General features: G+C 37.5%; 1 protein-coding gene across 3 annotated transcripts in view; it reads left to right on the top strand.

The window, feature by feature from the left end:
- Nucleotides 1-25,776, top strand: part of LOC123533853 (MLX-interacting protein-like) — a 97,123-nt gene that overhangs the window by 42,544 nt on the left and 28,803 nt on the right. For all 3 annotated transcript variants that reach the window (XM_053519909.1, XM_053519910.1, XM_053519911.1), the window contains 4 exons: nucleotides 11,121-11,251; nucleotides 14,965-15,067; nucleotides 18,865-19,028; nucleotides 19,702-19,788. In XM_053519909.1, the coding sequence (XP_053375884.1) occupies nucleotides 11,121-11,251; nucleotides 14,965-15,067; nucleotides 18,865-19,028; nucleotides 19,702-19,788 (485 nt within the window). The remainder of the gene's footprint in view (nucleotides 1-11,120; nucleotides 11,252-14,964; nucleotides 15,068-18,864; nucleotides 19,029-19,701; nucleotides 19,789-25,776) is intronic.

Raw genomic sequence — 25,776 nt, forward strand, 5'->3', positions numbered from 1 at the left:
ACTGACCTTCTGTAAGCCAGCTGGATGGCTTCCACACAATAGGGCTTAGCTCAATATGAAGAGTGCAGATCTACGGATCGTGGGTTCGTGAGTTCGAGCCCTGGGCGAGGCGTATGTTCTCCGTGATGACTTAATAAAAGACATTATGTCTCTAATCATTCGTCCACCACCACTGATTCATTTGGAGAAGTTGGCAGTTACTTGCGGAGAACAGGTTTGTTCTGGTACAGAATCCAGGAACACTGGTTAGACTAACTGCCCGACATTACATAACTGAAATACTGTTGAAATATGGCGTTAAACCCAAAACAAACAAAACCGGTATGTCTGTCATTGTAAAATCTAGGTGAAGTTTGAAACTCAGTAGCTAGTAATAAGAACTAGGTTACTAGGTCAAATGATTGAAAAACTTGGCTAATGAGCTACTGATTTAAATCAAACATTTTTTTTCTTAATTTCAGCCCACAAGGGGCCCATTTATTATCCCCGTCCATGATGTGATGGGGTCGGGGACCCATCCTGCATCACATCTTACAGACATAATATAAACATAGATATAAGTTATGCCTCGGTCACAAATCACCCGGCCACCGGCTGATGCGTCCGATATCTAGGCATCGGACGGACTGTACACGTCTGAGCCGGTCGCCGTCCGATGAGTGGCACTGTAGTTTGCACAAAAGGGCGCCGGCCGGGCATCTCCTGATGATCGGCCGGCAATCGGACAGTTCGGGAAAACTTTTGGGTGGAGCATCGGGTTATTAATCGGCCGGCTATCGCCCGGGTATCGTCCGAGCGCCGCAAGGATGCCGGGAAAATTAAATGAATCATACATTGTCCGGACAGCAATCTGGCGGGCATCGGCTGGGCGCCGGCCGGACTCTGCGAGGTAACTGTTGCGTGCCGTCTGGAAAATGGTATATAAATAATACATAAATCCCACAGTCTTTCATTCGCAGACAGAAAATTACCAGTGATCGATTCATGAACCGGCAGCAGAGAATAGCAAGGCTGAGGGAGAGACTAGCAATAGCTAGACACTGCCTCAACATTGCGGTAGCTGCTTTGGTAGCAGAAGAGGAAATTGAAGCCTGACAGCGACGTCAAAGGCGATGGTGGGTTAAGCCTTGGATTCAGCGACGACCCCTCTATGAGACGCTGATGCAGGAGCTGCGTCTAGAGCACCATGGCGATTTCAAGGCTTATTTGCGTATGGAGCCAGACATGTTTCAAGAGCATCTTGACTTGAAATGAAAAGCTGAAGATGCATGGCGGAACCTACCTACCCACATGATCCGCAAAGCGCTGATCGGAGTCCTTCGGTCTCACGGCGGACACCTGACGGGCACCATCCGTCAGTCATCGGGCGGAGGCCATCCTGCGATCGGACGGTCGCCGGTCGATTTAAATGTCGCTTAGCTATACCTTGATTTTTCCCGGCACATGTACAATGACCCCAATGTCGGGCGATCACCGTGCGATCTCCGTGCGATGATCGTCATATCTTCATCCGATCTCAACACGATTACTTCCCGGACCCGACGTCGGGTAAAATTTTAAGTGAGACTTAAAATTTGTCCGGCTGCCGCCCGATGCTCCAAAATGCCCCGATGTCCATGCGATCATCGGCCGGCCGCTGGTCCGATGAGCGAAAAAATACGTCAGCCGATCATTGGGCGGCGGTCGGATTGGATTTGTGACCGAGGTATTAAACAAATTTCAGAGCATAGTATATACTTAGTGTAGTAACAATGTTATCAAACTATTCAATACCTAGTTCACAATGATTTATAAATCAGTTTAACTACAATACCTAGTTCACATAGGTTACTCAATATATTTAATGCCTTGTTCAAAAGGATTGATCTTACAAAATAGTTCTAAAAATTTTCAATCCTAGAAACAGGGGATTTTTAGCTCACATGTCACAAAGTGACAATGTGAGCTTTTGTGATCACGCAGCGTCCGTCGTCCGTCGTCCGTGCGTGCGTGCGTCCGTGCGTGCGTAAACTTTTGCTTGTGACCACTCTAGAGGTCACATTTTTCATGGGATCTTTATGAAAATTGGTCAGAATGTTTATCTTGATGATATCTAGGTCAAGTTCGAAACTGGGTCAACTGCGATCAAAAACTAGGTCAGTAGGTCAAATAATAAAAAAACCTTGTGACCTCTCTAGAGGCCATATTTTTCATGGGATCTGTATGAAAGTTGGTCAGAATGTTTATCTTGATGATATCTAGGTCAAGTTCGAAACTGGGTCAACTGCGATCAAAAACTAGGTCAGTAGGTCAAATAATAAAAAAACCTTGTGACCTCTCTAGAGGCCATATTTTTCATGGGATCTGTATGAAAGTTGGTCAGAATGTTCATCTTGATGATATCTAGGTCAAGTTCGAAACTGGGTCAACTGCAGACAAAAAGTAGGTCAGTAGGTCAAATAATAAAAAAACCTTGTGACCTCTCTAGAGGCCATATTTTTCATGGGATCTTCACTAAAGTTATTCAGAATGTTCATCTTGATGATATCTAGGTCAAGTTCGAAACTGGGTCACGTGCCGTCAAAAACTAGGTCAGTAGGTCAAATAATAAAAAAACATTGTGACCTCTCTAGAGGCCATATTTTTCATGGGATCTGTATGAAAGTTAGTCAGAATGTTCATCTTGATGATATCTAGGTCAAGTTCGAAACTGGGTCAACTGCGGACAAAAAGTAGGTCAGTAGGTCAAATAATAAAAAAACCTTGTGACCTCTCTAGAGGCCATATTTTTCATGGGATCTTCACGAAAGTTATTCAGAATGTTCATCTTGATGATATCTAGGTCAAGTTCGAAACTGGGTCACGTGCCGTCAAAAACTAGGTCAGTAGGTCAAATAATAAAAAAACATTGTGACCTCTCTAGAGGCCATATTTTTCATGGGATCTGTATGAAAGTTGGTCAGAATGTTCATCTTGATGATATCTAGGTCAAGTTCGAAACTGGGTCAACTGCGGTCAAAAACTAGGTCAGTAGGTCTAAAAATAGAAAAACCTTGTGACCTCTCTAGAGGCCATACTTGTGAATGGATCTTCATGAAAATTGGTCAGAATGTTCACCTTGATGATATCTAGGTCAGTTTCGAAACTGGGTCACGTGCCTTCAATAACTAGGTCAGTAGGTCAAATAACAAAAAAACCTTGTGACCTTTCTAGAGGCCATATTTTTCATGGGATCTGTATGAAAATTGGTCAGAATTTTTATCTTGATGATATCTAGGTCAAGTTCGAAACTTGTTCAACTGCGGTCAAAAACTAGGTCAGTAGGTCTAAAAATAGAAAAACCTTGTGACCTCTCTAGAGGCCATACTTTTCAACGGATCTTCATGAAAATAAGTCAGAATGTTCACCTTGATGATATCTAGGTCTTGTTCGAAACTTGGTCACGTGTTTTTAATAACTAGGTCAGTAGGTCAAATAACTAAAAAGCCTTGTGACCTCTCTAGAGGCCATATTTTTCATGGGAACTATATGAAAATTGGTCTGAATGTTCATCTTGATGATATCTAGGTCAGGTTTGAAACTGGGTCAACTGCGGTCAAAAACTAGTCAGTAGGTCTAAAAATAGAAAAACCTTGTGACCTCTCTAGAGGCCATACTTTTGAATGGATCTTCATGAAAATTGGTCAGAATGTTCACCTTGATGATATCTAGGTCTTGTTCGAAACTGGGTCACGTGCCTTCAATAACTAAGTCAGTAGGTCAAATAATAAAAAATCTTGTGACCTCTCTAGAGGCCATATTTTTCAGTGGATCTTCATGAAAATTGGTTAGAATTTTTATCTTGATGATATCTAGATCAGATTCAACACTGGGTCACATGAGCTCAAAAACTAGGTCACAATATCAAATAATAGAAAAAAACGACATCATACTCGGTTTAAAACTGGGTCATGTGGGGACAGGTGAGCGATTCAGGACCATCATGGTCCTCTTGTTTAATAGAGAGAGAGGTTTTATCAAGCAGCTTATTTATCTTTCATAAAACAGACCAAAATGTATGTCATTATGTAATTTTAAGCCAGTCTTATTATTTCTCTTAGTCTATAAGCCTCTCATTAGAGAACAAGAGGTCCCAAACATGATTAGAATGTTTGTTGTGTTATCTTGAAGGTTAAGTGGGAACTAGGGGTAAGATACAGATCATTTGAGCAGTACAGGGACTGTTGAGAATTATCACCTCTGAAATATGTTATGGAAATATGAAAATAAATGTAATTTTAGTGGGTTTTATTCTTAAAAAACTGAGGTTTGTAAATGAATCATGTTTTATGGTATATATACACCATATTTATTAAATTGAAAGACATTGATGAGCATTTAAAGCAAATATCTAATACAAAATATCTTAGTGACAGGTGAGCGCTGGATATCTTTAATTTTGATGGAGGATGTATTGTACAATAATCGGGATAATTATATATAAAATACAAAATAAAGCAGTTGAAATCTAGTTTGAAGTTTTTTAAATGTGGTATATGATGGGCAAAGTGCTCATGGTTAGCTTTTAGGATTATTGAATGTCCTTCATCGGTTTGTCTGTCCGTTGACCACCTTCCACAATGCCTTTAAAGACCGTCTTCTCCTAAACCACTAAACCCATGTCAGCCAGCTTCACAGGAGTTCCCTAACAAATTGGAGTCATGCAGCTGTTAAGAATAGAAATACTCTGTTGGTTCAGGCCTAAACTTCTGTAAGCACTGCATTTTTAGCTCATCTGATTTTTTGAAAAAAAATGATGAGTTATTGTCATCACTTGAGCGGTTGTCGGCGTCGGCGTCGGCGTTGCTTGGTTAAGTTTTATGTTTAGGTCAGCTTTTCTCCTAAACTATCAAAGCTATTGCTTTGAAACTTGGAATACTTGTTCACCATCATAAGCTGACCCTGTATAGCAAGAAACATAACTCCATCTTGCATTTTGCAAGATTTATGGCCCCTTTTGTACTTAGAAAATATCAGATTTCTTGGTTAAGTTTTATGTTTAGGTCAACTTTTCTCCTAAACTATCAAAGCTATTGCTTTGAAACTTGGAATACTTGTTCACCATCATAAGCAGACCCTGTACATCAAGAAACATAACTCCATCTTGCTTTTTGCAAGAATTATTGCCCCTTTTGGACTTAGAAAATCAGTTTTCTTGGTTAAATTTTATGTTTAGGTCAACTTTTATCCTAAACTATCAAAGCTATTGCTTTAAAACTTGCAACAGTTTTTCACCATCATAAGTGGACCCTGTACAGCAAGAAACATAACTCCATCCTGCTTTTTGCAAGAATGATGGCCCCTTTTGGACTTAGAAAATATCAGATTTCTTGGTTAAGTTTTATGTTTAGGTCAACTTTTTCTCTTGAACCATCAAAGCTGTTGCTTTAAAACTTGCAACTGTTGTTCACCATCATAAGCTGACCCTGTAAAGCAAGCAACATAACTCCATCCTGCTTTTTGCAATAATTATTGCCCCTTTTGGACTTAGAAAAATCTTTTTCTTGGTTGAATATTATGTTTAAGTCAACTTTTCTCATAAACTATCAAAGCTATTGCTTTAAAACTTGCAACGGTTTTTCACCATCATAAGTGGACACTGTACATCAAGAAACATAACTCTATCCTGCTTTTTGCAAGAATGATGGCCCTTTTTAGACTTAGAAAATCATGGGTAGGACAATATTTCTATTATACAAAAAAAATCAGATGAGCGTCAGCACCCGCAAGGCGGTGCTCTTGTTTTATAGGTGTTTTAATAATTAATTTAGGTTGTTCACTGGTATTTGCACCATTTTGTTAAATATGACCTACTTCAACGTAAATAAATTCTCAGGTGTGGGTCTTGTAACTATTGCATCATTTAAGTTGGAAATCAGTGACTCCTTGATAGGGAACATGTGTGATCTGTGAATGACAGGGCCATGTTTACTATTGTAAACACAGATGACCTTGGCCTTCACATAACATAGTAACATAGTGACACACTGTACAATCATGCACCCAAACATACATGAGACTAGTGATATTACAATATAAACAAATGGTACTAAAAGCCGTGTTCTTTGATAGACAGATAAGATACAGACCTATCAGTGATAGGTTTAAATAATAAACCTAAAAATTGGACACTTACTTTTAACTAAAATTTTATATGTCGTCTAAGAAAAGCAAGAAGAATGCAGGGTGATAGAGAAGATGCAATGATGTGGTTCCCTGAAAGTTGTAAGTGCATTTTGATATGTTAGAGGGGGAGAGATTTATTATATAAATTGATTTTTTTTTTAAGTTTTAGTGGTTTTATGACAGTGTATTTAATTAATATTCACAGATTTTACATTTTATTTTCTGTAGAATACAGTGAAAAGCAATCTTAAGCATTATTAAGTTGTGCAATAAAAAACCATGTAACATACAAAGGTTTTTAGATTTTTTTTTATACCATACTGATAAAATCAGTTGAAATAATATGGAATTACGAATTTCTAGGGTTAATAATTTTATGAAAATTGATTCTGTCATGTCAGCTTGTGTACATGTCCCCTTTAAGCAAGTTTTATTGCTTTCATCTGTTTATAGTTTAAAATTTTGTTTCAAAGTTAAAATACGTATTTTGTTATGCTTGCATCCATGTTTAGAAAGTAATGAAAGAGAACTGCAAAAATATCATGGAAAAATGATGATGTTATTATGACGTTCAAATTTTATATTTTTGAAAATATTGACCAATGACTGCACAGTGTCTATTTAAATGTAAAGTAAGCATGTTATAATACTTGACAGAGTAATGCAGCTAAAAAACTGAAAGGCTGTTTCAACTAACAGCTGTTAGTAAATTTATAGATTTACTGAAAGATGGGCGTAGTAATTATCTTTAAACATTATTTGCATCGATTTGGATGTAATAAAAAGATAGAATAATATTTATTGTTAAGTTTTTCAACTTTTATTGCCCATTGGTCACTGTATGTCTAGCCTTTAGTCTGCACTGTGAACACCCCTTTGAATAATATTGCCCAAATTGAATGATGGGCTAGTCCATTTTAGAAATTTAGCAGGCTAAGGGCTAATATAATACTGTTTGATCTACCTTTTTCATAACTGTTTTTCCTAAATAATTGTTACAGAAATGTTTTTTGATTTTCAAGATATGTGCGTTTCTTTTAAATTTATTGTCTAAAATGAATTTGGTGGGATAATTTATAATACATTGTATGTACACTTGAAATTTAATGTTTTATTTTTGTTAACCTTTAGCCTGCTGGTGGCCGGTTATTCTGCCTTTGCGACCAGTACGATTCTGCCTTTGCGACCAGTGCAGACCAAGATTAGCCTGCACATCCGTGCAGGCTAATCATGGTCTGCACTGTTCGCTATTCAGTCAGTACATTTTCAGTGAACACCCCTTTGAATAATAAATGGTATTGCCCAAATTGAAGAATGGACCAGTTCATTTTAGAAATTTAGCAGGGTAAAGGTTAACAATTTTGAAATCCTCATGAACTACACTTTTGAGCATAAAACAGTGAAATTTTACACCAACGAAATTAAATTATTTCAAATAACAACTTCATCAGCATGCTTTCAATAAAAAAACTAGAGGTTGTTTTTCACAAAAAACATTAATGTCTCCCACCATTTAATACCGTGCAAAAATTGTAAAAATGCCACAAAGTAAGGGCCATAACTCAGGGAAAATGACTGAATCATTACATTCCAACAATATACACAACTGGGTGTGGCAGTGGTTACTCCTGTGAAGTTCGGTAGAATTCCAATCAGTTGATAGGAGAAGTAACACAAATCAGAGAATTTGACGAATCAAAGAATCATGACTTTACTGAAAATCATTTAATCAGAACACGAGGATAATATGAACAGCTATGTTTTACACTAATCAGTCGTGAGGTTTGATGAAATTTGGCCTGATTGTATACCGCAGGTAGTGTAAACACTGTAAAAATATGACATATCAAGGGCCACAACTCTGCTGAAAATCACTGAAGTGGAATATACCAATACCGGGTATTATGCATAACAAGATTTGGCACTGATCGCTCTTTAATGTTTGGTGGAAATCTGCCCTATTATGTAACAGAAGTGCTTAAACATCATAAAATTTTATTAATCAAGAGTCATAACTCTGTTGAAAAACACCGAACTGGAAAATGCAGACGATATGCACAACTAGGCATTACAATAATCACTTTTATGAAGTTCTGTGTAATTCCTCTTGGCGGTATTGGAGCAGTTGCCAGGACATAGTAAAATATGACAGATCAAGGGCCATAACTATGCTGAAAATCATCAAACTGGAAAAAGCTGACAAAATGCACAATGAGGCTTAGCACTGACCATTCCATTTATAATGGTGTTGCAGTTATATTTCATTCACCCAGATATTTGCTCTATTAAATATTTGCTACTATTACAGTTTGATTAATAAATTTGCACTCGTACGGTAAAGGAAGATAACAGAAGTGACCAGATTGTATTAATGAACCAGGCTACTCTGCAATAGTACACTGGAGTCTGTTAGTACAGTGAAGCACCACTCGCTAGGATAATAATATCTGTACCCTCACTTGAGCAATTCATGAGTTCATTTTCTTAGGAGAACAGAAACTGTTAAAAAAAAAAAATAGAAAAGTATTCAAAAATCTTTATTTCTGGTCATTTGAAAATATTATCAATTAAAGCATACTTAATACTTAAATCGCAGATTTCAGAACATTAGTATTATTCAATTATAGTTTCTAGGGCAACATCACTACCAATTAAGCAGCCCAACGTCATTATGATGCTGTCATATCAAATATTCATGATTTTGAATGTGTCTCACTTGGAACAAATCAGAATTAATATATAATATTCTTACAATTTATGGATGAAACTGGACTCTGAACTCAGTGATGTGGGACCTCCGTGGCCGAGTGGTTAAGGTTGCTGACTTCAAATCACTTGCCCTTCATCGATGTGGGTTCGAGCCTCACTTGGGGCGTTGAATTCTTCATGTGAGGAAGCCATCCAGCTGGCTTACGGAAGGTCGGTGGTTCTACCCAGTTGCCCGCTCGTGAAGAAATAATGCACGGAGGGGCACCTGGGGTCTTCCTCCACCATTAAAGCTGGAAAGTCGCCATATGACCTATCATGACATTGTTAAATCCAAAAAACAAAAAAAAAGAAGAACTCATTGATACACCTGTCTATATCAAGGACCTCTTTAGTTACCAGAACTTGTCATTGTTGCTTGCTGATGTCTGAACCCTGAGATGCCCTTATGCTCTTTTGACCACTTTTAGTCCATATCATGCTGGACACGATTGAATCTGCCTTTAAGACCAGTGTAGATCATGATCAGTCTGCACATCATTGCAGTCTGATTTCATTAAAATCTGCTTTGTGGTGCTTCTTTTTTATACAAAAAAATGTCATTAGTAGTTTGATTTTCTTACAGATGCCCATTGTGGAATTGACACGGCCACTATTTTCAAATAGATCTAACAAACAAGATGAAGGACCTGACCCTATCTTTTTATTCAGATCCAATGATGCTTTGAAAATATTATGGTTTAATGAAATTCTACATTGTTGAACAATACTTGTTTCAAATGTGCAGATATACTTTTATCTTATATTAGATTCTATTTCAATTTGCACCACATTTATAAACATTTAGACATTATACAAAGATGTAAAACACAATAAGAATGTTTAGTACCAATGTTTACAAATACATTGATCGGAAATCCATTAAACAACAGGTGTTAAATTGTCATACATCATTTAAGACCTGTATTTATGTTCAATATTGAAGTGGTGGCAATTTTGCAATTGTAAACCCTTATTAAAATTTTTAATGTAATAAACTGCAGTAATAATTTAAACATAACAAGAATTGCTTGACCTTTGAAACAGAAACATGCAAGGTAATTGCTAAAAATAAATGTGGATTTGTCTTTAAGTACGTCTTGAGCATGTTGTGTGTACTTATATTGCTTGTGTCGTGAATTTGTAAGCTCTTGAGTCCTGTGAAAGCAAAGTTGTTTCATGTATTCAGTGAGGTAAAGTACTTGTCAAGTTTGTTACCAGTTATAATAGAGACATGTGTCACTGAGCAGTACAGAATGGAACCATTGAACACTGCTGAGAAAGGTTAATGAAAGAAATCTGTAGGCCAAATTTGGTGAAAATCTAGCCAATTTTTCTTGAAAAGTTATTAAAAGAAAACAAATTGACAGAGAAAATGATAGTAACAATGTGAATAAGTACCACAAAATTTAATGAATCCTTTTATTTATCCTTTTTATATGCCAGTCTCTGAAAGAGCGGGGCGTATTATGTGAACACCCGTGGCGAGCGGGCAGTCGGCGTCCAAAAGCATGTCCGCTCCCTGAGTCGAACAGTTTTCATCCGATCTTCACCAAACTTTGTGACAATATTTGTAGGCATAATATCTCAGCCAAGTTCGATAGCCAGCAAAATCGCCATAGGCACCCTTGGGTTATGGCCCTTGAATTACTCAAAATCTGCAAATTTAGCCTTGTCTGCTCTCCAAGTCGAACAGTTTTTATCATTCTGATCTCCACCAAACTTGGTGACAATGTTTGTGGGCATCTCTCTAAGTTGAACAGTTTTCATCCGATCTTCTACAAACTTGCAGATAATGTTTGTGGGCATAATATCTCAGCCAAGTTCAATAACCAGCAAAATTGCCACAGGTACTTGGATTATAGCCCTTGAATTTCTCGAAATCTGCGAATTTAGCCTTGTCCGCTGTCAAAGTCAAACAGTTTTCATCTGATCTTCACCAGACTTGTTGACAATGTTTCTGGGCATAATATCTTGGCCAAGTTCGATAACCAGCCAAATCGCCCCAGGCACTCTTGGATTATAGCCCTTGAATTAGGCCAAGTTTGATGACGGGCATACTTTGTGACAGTCTGCCACTCTTGCTGAAGGAAAGTAATCAGTATAAATAACTCTGTTTCAAGGAAACAGTTTAATTGAATATTCAAGGGAAGTAAGCAGTGTGACTTTTTCATTTCATTTGCAGTAGTTAGTATTCAAGGGAATTAATCTATATATTTTTTTCATTTTAGGGACATATCCTGGAGCAATAATCAGTGTGAAGGAGGAGGGAAGAGGGAGTGTTCTGTCTCAATTGCAATCACCTACAACAGTTCAGTCGTTGCCTACCAGTCAGTCCGCTTCTATGACCTTACCTCTTTCAGTAAGTACCCAATCAAAGGTTATAATGGGAGCAGTGGTTAAGGTGTCTGACACTCAACTAGGGGCACAACCAATCATATGACACCGACACTTGTGTAGTATAAACTAAAGATAAGATGCCTGGCTGTTAAGCACTGTAGGTAGCGAGTTAAAATTCTTGGTGATGCTAATCATCTTTGTGACGATTTGACATAATTTACACATTCTGCGATACAAGACCCTTTATAATTAATATTGCAATATATCACTGACATCTGATTAAGTTATGCTTCAGTCTCCTTCGGGATGAGGACCTTGTATTGCATCACTGACTCATTCTTGTCCATGGAGATCTGTGCAGACAAATTTACCTGATATTCACAAAAAAAGATGTCCGGTTGCACAGATAGATTTACCTGCAGTTAAATGTGCAAAATAAATGCATTTTAGCGATTCGTATGTGGGAAGTGCATATTATTAAGTTATCCGATAGCTTAAATGTAACTTTAAACATACTGTAGATTCCTTTATATGAGCTGTTCCCGAGATTAAAATTCCCTATTATTTTCAAGCAGGTAAACGGCCTATATATTAGTCAGCGAAAAAATGTTCACAACAGTTACCTTTTACCAGATCATGGTCTGCACTGTTTTATTCAGTTAGTAAATTTTCAATGAACACACCATCGAATAATAAATGGTACTGCCCAGACTGACTGACAGACAAGTACATTTTAGAAATTTAGCAGGGTAAAGGTTAAAAAATGACATAGTAAAATCAGATAGTTAAGGCATTGTTAAATTACTAGATATGTATACATCTTAAAAAAATTTGTTATACACCCGTTTTGATGGTGCGTGTGTCTGTCCATCGTAATTTATGTCCGGATCATAACTTTATAACCATTAAAGATATTGACTTTAAATTTGACCCATTAGTAGATGGCGATGAGATGGTGTGCTGAGCACTTGAAGCAGCTCTGTAGGTCAAAGGTCAAGTTCACATATTGAGCTAAAAGGTCAAAATTGGCTTTAATATTTCCTGTCCATAAATCAATAACCTTGCAAGGTTTTGACTTCAAACTTTGGGTGTAGGTAGGTATGTGCAGAGCACATGAACCGGGTCTGTAAATCAAAGTTCAAGGTCTAAAATTAAGCTCAAAGGTCAAATTTTCCAGTCATATTTTATGTCCGGAGCATAACTTAGTAACCATTTAAGGTATTGACTTCAAAGTTGAGATGTAGGTAGGCGGCAGTATGACGATGTGCAGAGTGCTTGAAAGGTCAAGGTTACAGCAAGGTCAAATCTGCCCATTATAATTTTTGTCCAGAGCATAATTTAAAAAGTATTAAAGGTATTGACTTAAAACTTTGAACATAGGCAGAAGATGATGAGATGATATGCAGACTACATTACATTCCCCCATTTACTTCCCCCAGCCCCCCCCCCCCCTCCCCTCCCCCTCCAAAAAAAAGTCCCCACCCTCACCTATTTTTATGCCCCCAAAGGTTGGCATATTAAAATTGCGCAGTTCGTCCGTGCGTGCATCCGTGTAAATTCTTTTCCGGGCTGTAACTGAAGGGATTTTGAAAAAAACTTGGCATAAATGTTCACCATAATGAGATGACATGTCCTGCGCAAGACCCAGACCCCTAGCTCGAAGGTCAAGGTCACACTTAGAGGTCAAAGGTTAACAGGGTCTGTTTCGTGTCTGGTCCATAACTTTGCCATCAGTGGAGGGATTTTGAAATAACTTAGCATAAATGTTAATCATAATAAGACATGTCATGCGCAAAATCCGGACCCCTAGCTCTAAGGTCAAGGTCATACTTAGAGGTTAAAGGTTAACATGGTCTGTTTCATGTCAGGTTTATAACTCTGCCTTTGATGGAGAGATTTTAAAATTACTTGGCATAAATGTTCCTTATATTGAGATGACATGTCATGCGCAAGACCCAGACCCCTAGCTCCAAAGTCACACTTAAAAGTCAAAGGTGTTTCTTGTCTGATCCATAACTCTGCCATTTATCAAGGGATTTGAAAATGATTTGACACAAATGTTAACCCATAAACACACACCACCACCACCACCACCAAAAGAAAGAAGAAAAAAATCTTTGAAATTTTCTACTGTCCTCCTCTGATATAACCCTTCTGACATATATTGCCCCTCTTGGCAGGGCTCTTGTTAAACAATGTTTTTCAGTAGGAATGTGAATTTTAATGGCCTGTATATGAATGTATTCAACAGTTTATGAGAATTTTTTTCATGATTAGATATTATGTGTATCATTGACATGATGTGTTTATTGTCCGCTATTGTTACAGATAACAAGTTTTTGTGTCATTTGAACTCCCCAAGTTTAGCCTTGAAAAGCAAGATGTTCAGTCTTTCATATGACAGTATTATCACACTTGCTTCAACATTTTGTACACAGGTTACTGTTGTACTAGGAAGTAATGAATATTTAATCAGTTAAAAATTTGAAGTTCAGCAGAAAACGGGTATATATGAGCTGCATCATGAGAAAACCAACATATTGCATTTGCGAACAGCATGGATCCAGTCCATGCATCCGTGCAGTCTGGTCAGGATCCATGCTGTTCGCTTTCAAAGCCTATTGCAATTAGAGACACCGTTAGCGAACAGCATGGATCCTGACCTGACTGTGCGGATGCGCAAGTTGATCTGGATCCATGCTGGTCGCAAATGCAAAATGTTGGTTTTGTCATGGTGCGGCTCATATATGCACATGAAATAAATGAATAGCATTGAGTTTATTATTGTGTAGTCACAGTATTGGGTAATTTTTACTGAGGATTTATGTAACAATTTTAGGAAGAGTGTTGCTCATTTCATTACCTCTCATGAACAAACTTAATCAGAGTCTGCTGTTCAGATTAGTACTTTAATTGGTCATCTAGGGTCAAATACTAGGTCACAATGAATGTTGAATGTTTAAGGACATAATGCTGATTATTATTCACAAATATTTTCAGTTAGACAGTGCCATTATTCGCAGTTATTAGCAAAATTAAAACCAATATATTTTCTAATCTGAAGGAACACATGTGGTCTCGGTCCACCATTAAAGCTGGAAAGACATACTGTTATGGCATAATTTTTAGCTTGACTATTCGAAGAATAGGGGAGCTATCCTACTCGCGTCGGCGTGAGCGTTAGCGTGAGCATGAGCGTCACACAAATGTTAAAGTTTGCGTACCACCCCAAATATTTTCAAAGTCCATTGAGATATTGCTTTCATATTTTGCATACTTGTTTACCATCATGACCCCAGTCTGTAAAAAGGAGGAGGCAACTCTATCAAGCATTTTGACTGAATTATGGCCCCTTTTCGACTTAGAATAATGTTAAAGTTTGCGTACCATCCCAAATATTTTCAAAGTCCATTGAGATATTGCTTTCATATTTTGACTGAATTATAGCCCCTTTTCGACATAGAATATGCTTATTGTAATGTTAAAGTTTTACTCATAGCTTATATCATACTTTCAAGCACTGAGAATAGTCGAGCACGCTGTCCACTGACAGCTCTTGTTGTTTGTATCATCTAAAAATGTATATCAACAAACATTCTTACTTGGAAAAAGCACTTTTAGGTCTCTTTTTTTCCAGTATCAATATTTTGCCAGCTTTAGTGAAAGTTCTCTTGAGATCTGAAACTTGCAAAGTCAAATATCTTAGTATAATTTGTTTTCTGTTCTGTTTTACAGATATCAGATTTCCCAACCAGTGTGCTGATAGCAGCTGCTAGTCATGCCTTCAGTCCCAGCAATATCTCAGTGAAAGAAGTGTTCAATACTGTAAGCAAACAAGGTAAGAAGCATTTAATAATGTAAGCAAACACTGAAGGAAGTGTTCAATACTGTAAGCAAACAGGGTAAGTAGTGTTCAGTACTGTAAGCAAACAAGGTAAGTGTTCAATACTGTAAGCAAACAAGGTAAGAAGTGTTCAATACTGTAAGCAAACAAGGTAAGAAGCATTTAATAATGTAAGCAAACACAGAAGGAAGTGTTCAATACTGTAAGCAAACAGGGTAAGTAGTGTTCAGTACTGTAAGCAAACAAGGTAAGTGTTCAATACTGTAAGCAAACAAGGTAAGAAGTGTTCAATACTGTAAGCAAACAAGGTAAGAAGTGTTCAGTACAGTAAACAAACAGGGGAAGTAGTGTTCAATACTGTAAGCAAATAGGAAAGGAAGTGTTCAGTACTGTAAGCAAACAAGGTAAGAAGTGTTCAGTACTGTGAAATGACAGGGTAAGAAGTGTGTTAGAGACGTTCAATACTCTGAGCAAACAGGATATAAAATGCTCAATACTCTAAGCAACATGGTAAGAAGTGTTCAGTACTGAAAGGAAAGAGGGGATTAAGTAGTCTTTAAGAAAAGTAAGGTAAGGACTGTTCATTACCATTTAAGCAAACACACTGTGTGAATGAATTAAACAGGTATCTTTAGAACTTTTGAACTTTCTATTTGAAGTGAGACTAAAAATGGCCCAGATTTATCAAGGGAGATAATCTATGCCCAAAAATCAGGAACTGTAGCAGGGTACCAGATAAGATGCATATTAGCGTAAATTACGCTTTGAAATAATGCATATAGGCATGTCTGATCATTTTTAAGCATATAAAAACTATATGAAATTACAGAAACGCACGAAATGACTTTTTACTAGCATAAACAAAATCTGAATCGTCTTGATGCTTTATGTAACAGGGCACATTCGGCATTGAATGATACTCTATAAACCTACCCGTGTGAAAAAGGAACAGGAAATCCGGGGATTATCCCAAGAAGTCCCAGGACTATCCTGGGATAATGTCCTGAAAATATCTCAGGAATTCCTGGGATAGTCCTGGGACTTTTCACGCCGTTAAATGGGAATGGGACAATCCAAGGATTTTTCTGTGAACAGGAAAAAAACAGGACACCAGAACACCAAGAAAACTATGCTGTCCTGCTCATAATCCTGAAAATCCCAGGAATGTCCTGGGATTTCCTGATGTCAGGAAATAAAAGTATATATTGTCCTGTTCTCAGGAAATCCCAGGAATGTCTTGAGAATTCTTGAAGTCAGGATATCCCAGGACAGTTGTCTTGTCTTCAGGAAATCCCAGGAATTCCTGATGTCAGGAAATTTCAGGAGAATTGTCCTGTCTTCAGGAAATCCCAGGAATTCCTGTTGTCAGGAAATCTCAGGACAATTGTCCTGTTGTCCTGTCTTCAGGAAATCCCAGGAATTCCTGTTGTCAGGAAATCTCAGGACACTTGTCCTGTCTTCAGGAAAGTTTCCAGGACATGTAATTAAATACCTTGTAAACATGATTTGAAATTCTCTTTGGCGGGAAATACAGTTAACAAATTGAATGAATGTTAAATTTCAATTGTATTTACAGTAAGAATAATAATTAAGGATTATCATTTCCAAATATTAAAAATGTTTTCTAGTTAAAAAGTATACATCATGTACATTGAAACATAAAACCTGTCATAGCAGAAATATCAATTTATCAGTTCAAATATGTGCACACATGGCAAAAACACTAGGTGTAATATTTAGTCTAGAAACATCAAATTATGAGCTTCATATTGAGCAAAAAGCTCTTATCATTCTATGATCTGTTTACTTTTAAGAGTGAAACTGCCTTTGATCAAACATGTTCAGATAATCTAAACAGTACTAACATATTTCACTCTTTAACGCTCTGATTGATTATAAAGAAAAATACTTTTCTAAATAACTTACTGGTATTGTTTTGTAAAATCATTAAATGAAGGTATAAATTTAGTATTATTTCTAAAAGTTTAATACAGAAATAATTTGCTAATTTACCACAAATATAGAATATATTCTTGTTACTCCAACAACACCACAGCACAAGTGCTTAATGATACAAAACATGGGTCTACAACACCAGGATGTAATTAACTTACCAGACCATTACAAGATCATGTTTCAAATTAATTACCATCTTTCAGTCTGTATTTTTTAGAAAAAGTCCTGTCTTTTTCCTGTGAACAGGACAATTTCCATCAAAAGTCCTGTCTTTTTCCAGTGAACAGGACAATTTCTATCAAAAGTCCTGTCTTTTAGTGTTAAAGTCCTGTCTTCAAGACTTTTATGCAGCCTTGCTAAAAGAATCTCAGGATATCCCAGGATAATCCTGGGATTTCCTGAGAACAGGAAAATATTTCTGCACGGGTAAGTTAAACTATATTTAACACTCAATGCATGTGTAAATCAGATAGTTGGGAATTAATATCGATGGTACGGTAGTGTATTTTAAAGCGGTGTCAATTTAAAATATCAACTTTCGGTGCAGAGTAAACAACAGAAATGTCTCTTTCTAAGAATGTAAAAAGTGAACAAACACTCTACGCATTTTTAGCTCACCTGAGCACAAAGTGCTCAAAGGTGAGCTTTTGTGATAGTTCTGTGTCCGTCGTCCATCCATCGTCAACAATTTGACTGTTAACACACTAGAGGTCACAATTTTGGCCCAATCTTAATGAAACTTGGTCAGAATATTACCCTCAATAAAATCTTGGATGAATTCGATATTGGGTCATCTGGGGTCAAAAACAAGGTCACCAGGTTAAATCAAAGGAAAAGCTTGTTAACACTCTAGAGATTTCAATTTTGGCCCGATCTTAATGAAACTTGGTCAGAATGTTAATCTTGAGATAGTCTCAAGGTCCAGTTTGAATCTGGGTCATGTAGGATCAAGAACTAGGTCACCAGGTCAAATCAAAGGTAAAGCTAGTTAACACTGTAGAGGCCACATTTATGACCTTATCTAAATTAAACTTGGTCAGAATGTTGATCTTGATGATCTATAGGTCAAGTTCGAATCTGGGTCATGTGGGTTTAAAAACTAGGTCACTAGGTCAAATCAAAGGAATAGCTTGTTAACACTCTAGAGGCCACATTTATGACTGTATCTTCATGAAACTTAGTCAGAATGTTAATCTTGATGATCTTTAGGTCAAGTTCTAATCTAGGTCATGTGGGTTCAAAAACTAGGTCACTGGGTCAAATCAAAGGAAAAGCTAGTTAACACTTTAGAAACCACATTTATGACCATATCTTAATGAAACTTGGTCAGAATGTTAATCTTGATGATCTTTAGGTCAATAGGTCAGGTGAGCGATACAGGGCCTTCATGGCCCTCTTGTTTAAACCAACAAAAATGATCCTCTAAACATAGTTAAAGGTATATTGAATATTCTATTGGATTCGGTAGCGAGTGTTAAGCCAAAGCAAGCCAATGGAGAAAAAAAAAAGCAAAAACTTGAATGCTTAATTGAAATTGAACTGCAAACAAATTCATTGGTATTACACCCAAAAAATATGTTATAAAACTGATTTCTGTTTTGTTTTTCAAATTTACAAATTTTCAGGAGTAAAATTATTCGTAGTCGGTTTCAGATTTTACCATTTTACTCATTCAGAGTAAATACTCATAGGCCGAAAAAATTATCTGGAGCCCTGACTGTAGTATCAATTAATATAAACTAACAAACTCTCTGATTAGACATATAAATTTGGCACTAGTTGGTGTTTAATAAGAGACATTTGACTCTACAAATTTGTTGTTTTGGTTGTTTCAGTAACGTCTGCATCGAGCACAGCTAGCGTGGTAATGAGTCCAGTAAAGCAAGATATTACGTCAACACCCCCACCATCAGTTTACAGTCCGGGAAATTCGAGTCCTCCCTCTGCTAACTCACCTTCCCAGTCGTTAACAGCTTTTGATGATTCACTTATGTCATTGGTAAGTATACTGAACTGAGTGTATCAGAGTCTGATCTGATTGATGAGGGGAAGTTGTCAGTTTGGTGTCCAAGAAATAGAAGGTCATTAAGTGAAAGTCAGATTTCTTTAGAAAACTGAAAAATACTGTATATTTATAGATTTTTCACCAAAATTGTTGCTTTCCATATTGAAACCGCATAGCTAAAGCTCTTACCTACTGACAGTACCGAATGTCATATTCTTATGAAGTGTAAGTTTTTAAAGAAAATGTATATAGGTCTTTATTTACAATTGTCTATAATGAATGGTTGTATTCTAAGGGACATTCTAAGCACTTGATTACCAATTAATTTCTTGGCACAACAAGTATTTATATGACAAACTGTAAGATTGTCATTATATGATTCAAGGGACACACCATCTGTCTCAATTGGAGTCAGTGGGCACACTAATTAGTTTGTCTACATACAATTGAAGGGATTCAAACGAAATTTTACACAAATGATAAGTTCAAGCATTGCAAAGAATGTGTGTGACATGATAAAATCAGGTCTGCACTGATACCAATGTCTCAGTGAAGGACACTCAACCAGGGGTAATTGCCGCTTACCATTACTGTTGATAAAGTTGTACATAGCGTTTTTATTTGCATTTGGAAAATTAAAAGCTTAATATACGATTTCTGTTTTCAGAGGTCTCCGGAAGCAAGTAGTTTCAATGATGATGCTGGATCAAAAATACACCTGTCTGCTGAGAGAAAGCGTAGAAATAACATAAAGGTAGGTTACTCTAAGACAACTTTTATATGAATTTCTGTCAAGGGAACATAGTTGAAAATTCTTGTTAAAGTTTCTTAAGTTATGAAATATGCAGGGATTTGTCAGCATCAGATCTTAAGTGAAAATGATGTTCGCAGCATTAAAATTCCGTGTGAAATGTTAAGTTTGCAGCTCCATTGAAAAAGATGTTTTACAAACATAAATTTTAGTTTGGTAGACAGTTCTTTTGACAGAAGTTCATTTCTGTTTCTTTCTCTGTAGAGTTGCTGCTGTCTCTTATGCATATGCGTACATGTAATAATTTTCTATATATAGTAGTGTCTGCTTAAACTCCAAACATTTTGTAGATTTATCATCCTAATTTACCACTGTTTAGAGGGTGCAAAAATCCAAGCATCTGAATAACTTAACTTTGCTAAATAAGACGATAAACAACAAGAAGGCATTGTTTATTATGTCTCCCCCAGGAGACATATTGTTTTTGCCCTGTCCTTCCGTCCGTACGTCACACTTCATTTCCGAGCAATAACTGGAGAACCATTTGACCTGGATCCTTCAAACTTCATAGGGTTGTAGGGCTGCTGGAGTAGACGACCCCTATTGTTTTTGGGGTCACTCCATCAAAGGTCAAGGTCACAGGGGCCTGAACATTGAAAACCATTTCCGATCAATAACTAGAGAACCACTTGACCCAGAATGTTGAAAATTCATAGGATGATTGGTCATGAAGAGTAGATGACCCCTATTGTTTTTGGGGTCACTCCGTCAAAGGTCAAGGTCACAGGGGCCAGAACATTGAAAACCATTTCCGATCGATAACTAGAGAACCACTTGACCCAGAATGTTGAAACTTCATAGGATGATTAGTCATGAGGAGTAGATGACCCCTATTGATTTTGGGGTCACTCTGTCAAAGGTCAAGGTCACAGTGGCCTGAACATTGAAAACCATTTCCAATCAATAACTAGAGAACCACATGACCCAGAATGTTGAAACTTGATAGGATGATTGGTCATAAAGAGTAGATGACCCTTATTGATTATGGGATCACTCCGTCAAAGGTCAAGGTCACAGGGGCCTGAACATTGAAAACCATTTCTGATCAATGACTAGAGAACCACTTGACCCAGAATGTTGAAACTTCATAGGATGATTGTACATGGAAAGTAGATGACCCCTATCAATTTTGGGGTCACTCCATTAAAGGTCAAGGTCACAGGGGCCTGAACATTGAAAACCATTTCCGGTCAGTAACTTGAGAACCACTTGACCCAGAATGTTGAAACTTAATAGGATGATTGGTCATAAAGAGTAGATGACCCCTAACGATTTTGGGGTCACTCTGTGAAAGGTCAAGGTCACAGGGGCCCGAACATTGAAAACCATTTCCGGTCAGAACCACTTGACCCAGAATGATGAAACTTCGTAGGATGATTGGTCATGCAGAGTAGATGAACTCTAACGATTTTAGGGTCACTCTGTTAAAGGTCAAGGCCACAGGGGCCTGAACATGGAAAACCATTTCCAATCAATAACTTGAGAACCTCTCAACCCAGAATGTTGAAACTTCATAGGATGATTGTTCATGCAGAGTGAATGACCCTTATTGTTTTTGGGGTCACTCCGTTAAAGGTCAAGGTCACAGGGGCCTGAACATTGATAACCAGTTCTGATCAATAACTTGAGAACCACTTGACCCAGAATGTTGAAACTTCATAAGATGATTGAACATGCAGAGTAGATGACCCCTATTGATTTTGGGGTCAGTCTGTTAAAGGTCAAGGTCACAGTGGCCTGTTCATGTAAAATCATTTTTTGGAAATAACTTGAAAACCACTTGACCTACAATGTTGAAACTTAATAGGATGATTGGACATGCAGAGTAGATGACCCCTATTTATTTTGAGGTCACTTGTTCAAAGGTCAAGGTCACAGGAGCCTGAACAGTGACTTGAGAACCACTAGGCCACGAGTGTTGAAATTTAGCGGGATGACTGGACATGCCAAGTAGATGATCCCTATTGCAGCCAACCATCAGTGTCTCTTTGACTTTCGCTCCTGACCCCTATTGACTTCTTGCCTATAGGACTTTGCATTGGGGGAGACATGCGCTTTTTTACAAAAGCATTTTCTAGTTTTAATTTGAGTCGATTGCATGTGGTCAGTAGATGACCCTTGATATTTTGGGCTTCAGGTCAAGGTCATTGTGACCTCTAGACTGAAAACAGTCTGCTCAGTAATTAAAGAACGCTTTGGTTGTCAGTTGTCTTAGGGTTGTTGCTAGAAGTCAGTAGATGACCCCTGACATCTGTAAGGTCATGTGGTCAAAGGTCATGGTCACAGTAAACAAAATTACATACCCACTTTCTTTTGACAGGCCGTCATGGGAGGCATGTGTGTTTTTCAAACAGCTCTTGTCTGATAAAAAATAAAAGTTAAAGAGATTGTGAGGAGAAACCTTTCAGTCTTCTCAATAATTGTCTTTTCAATCAGTAATTATCTTTTCATCAATTATCTTAAGTCAATGACTATGTTTTACATAAACTATGTATGCTTGGTTTTCTAATTGCAAAAATAGCCATAATCTTTCATGGTAGTTGTAACTAGATCAGAGCTTTATAAATTCTGAACTAAACTGTTTATATATATATTATACTGTGAAATTGTGAATATTTGTGGGGGACCTTTTAAAAATCTGAAAATCACAGAATCACATATATATATATATGAGCCGCACCATAAGAAAACCAACATAGTGGCTTTGTGACCAGCATGGATCCAGATCCGCGCAGTCTGGTCAGGATCCATGCTGTTCACTTTCAAAGCCTATAATTGTTATTAGAGAAAAATGGATCCTGACCAGACTGCACGGATGCGCAGGCTGGTATGGATCTATGCTAGTCGCAAACGCTTTGTGTTGGTTTTCTCATGGCACGGCTCATATCTGTTATACTACTGTATCATTTAACCCTTATCATGCTGGACATGATTGACTCTGCCTTTGTGACCAGTGTAGATCATGATCAGCCTGCACATCCATGCAGTCTGATCATGATCTGCACTGTTCCCTATTCAGTCTTAATGGTGCTGTCCAAATTGAAAGATGGACAAGTTAATTCTAGAAATTTAGCAGGGAAAGGGTTCAGTGAAAAAAATGTTTGTTTCTATCGATCTGTCAGTTGTTGATAATTGTTTTGAATGATGTCTTCTGTATGCAGCTGTTTTCTCTCTCAATGTCTTGGCTTACCCTTCTTCAAAAAGTTGAAATATGCTGAAACAAAAAAGACATGCATATACATAATTATATTCGATTTTCTTTATAGATCTCCAAACAACATTTTCCAATTAATAAATTTAGAATTTCCAAGAAAAAAAGTACATATTTATTAAATGCAAAGCCATTTTGGCATTATTGAAATTATTTGGAAAAGAATTACATAATTTTATTATTATGCTGGTTTCTTCTTCTTTGTTTCAATATATTTACATTGATCTATTTTTTATGCCTCCGAAGGTGGGTGTATTAAAATCGCACTGTCCGTCAGTGCGTATGTGTGTCTCTGTAAATTCTTGTCAGGGCTGCATCTCTGCCATCCATGAAGGGATTTTTAGATAACTTGGCATAATGTTCATCATAATGAGACAATGTGTCATTCGCAAGATCCAGACCTCTAGCTTCAAGGTCAAGGTCACACTTAGATGTCAAAGGTTAACAGGGTCTGTTTCATGTCATGTTCATAACACTGCCATCCATGAACGGATTTTGAAACAACTTGGCATAAATGTTTACCATAATGTGACGACATGTCATGCACAAGACTCGGACCCCTAGTTCCAAGGTCAAGGTCACACATAGAAGTCAAAGGTTAACAGAGTCTGTTTTGTGTCCGGTCCATGACTCTGCCGTCCATGAAGGGATTTTGAAATAACTTAGCATAAATGTTTACCATTATGAGACGATGTGTCTTGCGCAAGGACCCAGACCCCTAGATCCAAGATCAAGGTCACACTTAGAAGTCAAAGGTATTTCTTGTCTGGTCCATAACTGTGCCATTTATCAAGGGATTTGAAAATAATTTGACACAAATGTTTACATATTGAGAAGGTGTGTCATACTTATGACCTGGGTCTTTAGGGTCGAGGTCAAGGTCACAAAATGATGTGTACTTTATTTTTGCGCAGACAACAGTAGCATTCTTAGACACGCTTTGGTTGCATTTGTCACCAATAGTGACAGCTCTTGTTCACTATGCTATAAATTTGATGGGAATGGGGCTCAGGGATGAAGTGCAAAGGGATTAAAGGTACAGAATGGTTACAGAGCTCTTCTGAATATGCGCCAACAGAGAATAGCGACCTGTTGATAGCTTTTTGGTCAGATTGAATAACGAACTTACTTGCTTATTTACTTTAGAGTTGAAACAGATCAAATTAAAGTAGTGGAGAGATAATGACAGGTAGCAATTTTGTGCAATTACATACTTTAGCATTCTGTTTTTTGCACTTTTTGGTTGTAGCCAGTATGAGCACATGGCTGTGCATAACAAGTGGAGAAGGTTTAACTGTGCACAGACAATATGTTATTGGACAGAAATTGCCAAATACCATTACAGGTCATTTACCTTAAGTGAAGGTTTGAGGTGTAAATATCTTCTGCTGTAGACTAAAGGCTGCCATAGACAAGAGGATGTATTTGAGCCGCGCCATGAGAAAACCAACATAGTGGCCTTGCGACCAGCATGGATCCAGTCCAGCCTGCGCATCCGCACAGTCTGGTCAGGATCCATGCTGTTCGCTAACGGGTTCTCTAATTGCAATAGGCTTTGAAAGCGAACAGCATGCTGGTCGCAAAGCCATTATGTTGATTTTCTCATGGCGTGGCTCATTTGTTCTTTAGGAAGTAGTGATGATTCATTATTGTACCCCCCGACAACAAAGTTGTAAGGGGGGGTATACTGGTTTCAGGTTGTCTGTCCGTCTGTCCGTAGACGCAATCTTGTGCGCACCATCTCTCCTTATCCCCTTGACAGAATTTAATGAAACTTCACACAAGTGATCAGTACCAACAGTTGTTGTGCATGGGGCATGTTAGGTTCTTTTAGAAAAAAAATTTGCAGAGTTATGGGACTTTGTTTTTTTGTTACTATATTATATACATAGACACAATCTTGTGCGCACCATCTCTCCTCATCCCCTTGACACAAATTAATGTAACTTCACACAAGTGATCAGTACCAACAGTAGTTGTGCATGGGGCATGTTAAGTTCTTTTAGAAAAAAAATTGGCAGAGTTATGGGACTTTGTTTTTTTGTTACTATATTATATACATAGACACAATCTTGTGCGCACCATCTCTCCTCATCCCCTTGACACAATTTAATGAAACTTTACACAAGTGATCAGTAACAACAGTAGTTGTGCATGGGGCATGTTAGGTTCTTTCAGAAAAAGATTTGCAGAGTTATGGTACTTTGTTTTTTTGTTACTATACTATATACATAGACACAATCTTGTGTGCACCATCTCTCCTCATCCCCTTGACACAATTTAATGAAACTTCACACAAGTGATCAGTAACAACAGTAGTTGTGCATGGGGCATGTTAGGTTCTTTCAGCGACAAAAATTGCAGAGTTATGGGACTTTGTTTCTTGTAAACATACTATGTACATACAGTCTGCATATGCAATCTTGTGGGTGCCTAATCTACCAAACCCTTACACACAATTCAATGAAACTTCACAAAAGTGATCAGTACCAACCCAGTTGTGCATGGTGCATGTTACATGCTTTTAGATAAATATTCTGCATAGTTATGGGACTTTGTTTTTTGTTACCATACTGTATACATACAGTCTATATACATACAGTCCACATAATTATGCAATCTTGTGTGCGTCAGATTGCAGTGTACTGTGTCAGTGCATGCGGGGGGTATATTCATCACCTTTAGTGATAGCTCTAGTTAAGTCTGGCAGAAGTCGCAGT

Source organism: Mercenaria mercenaria, chromosome 12 (genome assembly GCF_021730395.1).
Source record: "Mercenaria mercenaria strain notata chromosome 12, MADL_Memer_1, whole genome shotgun sequence".
NCBI classification, from domain to species: Eukaryota; Metazoa; Mollusca; class Bivalvia; order Venerida; family Veneridae; genus Mercenaria; species Mercenaria mercenaria.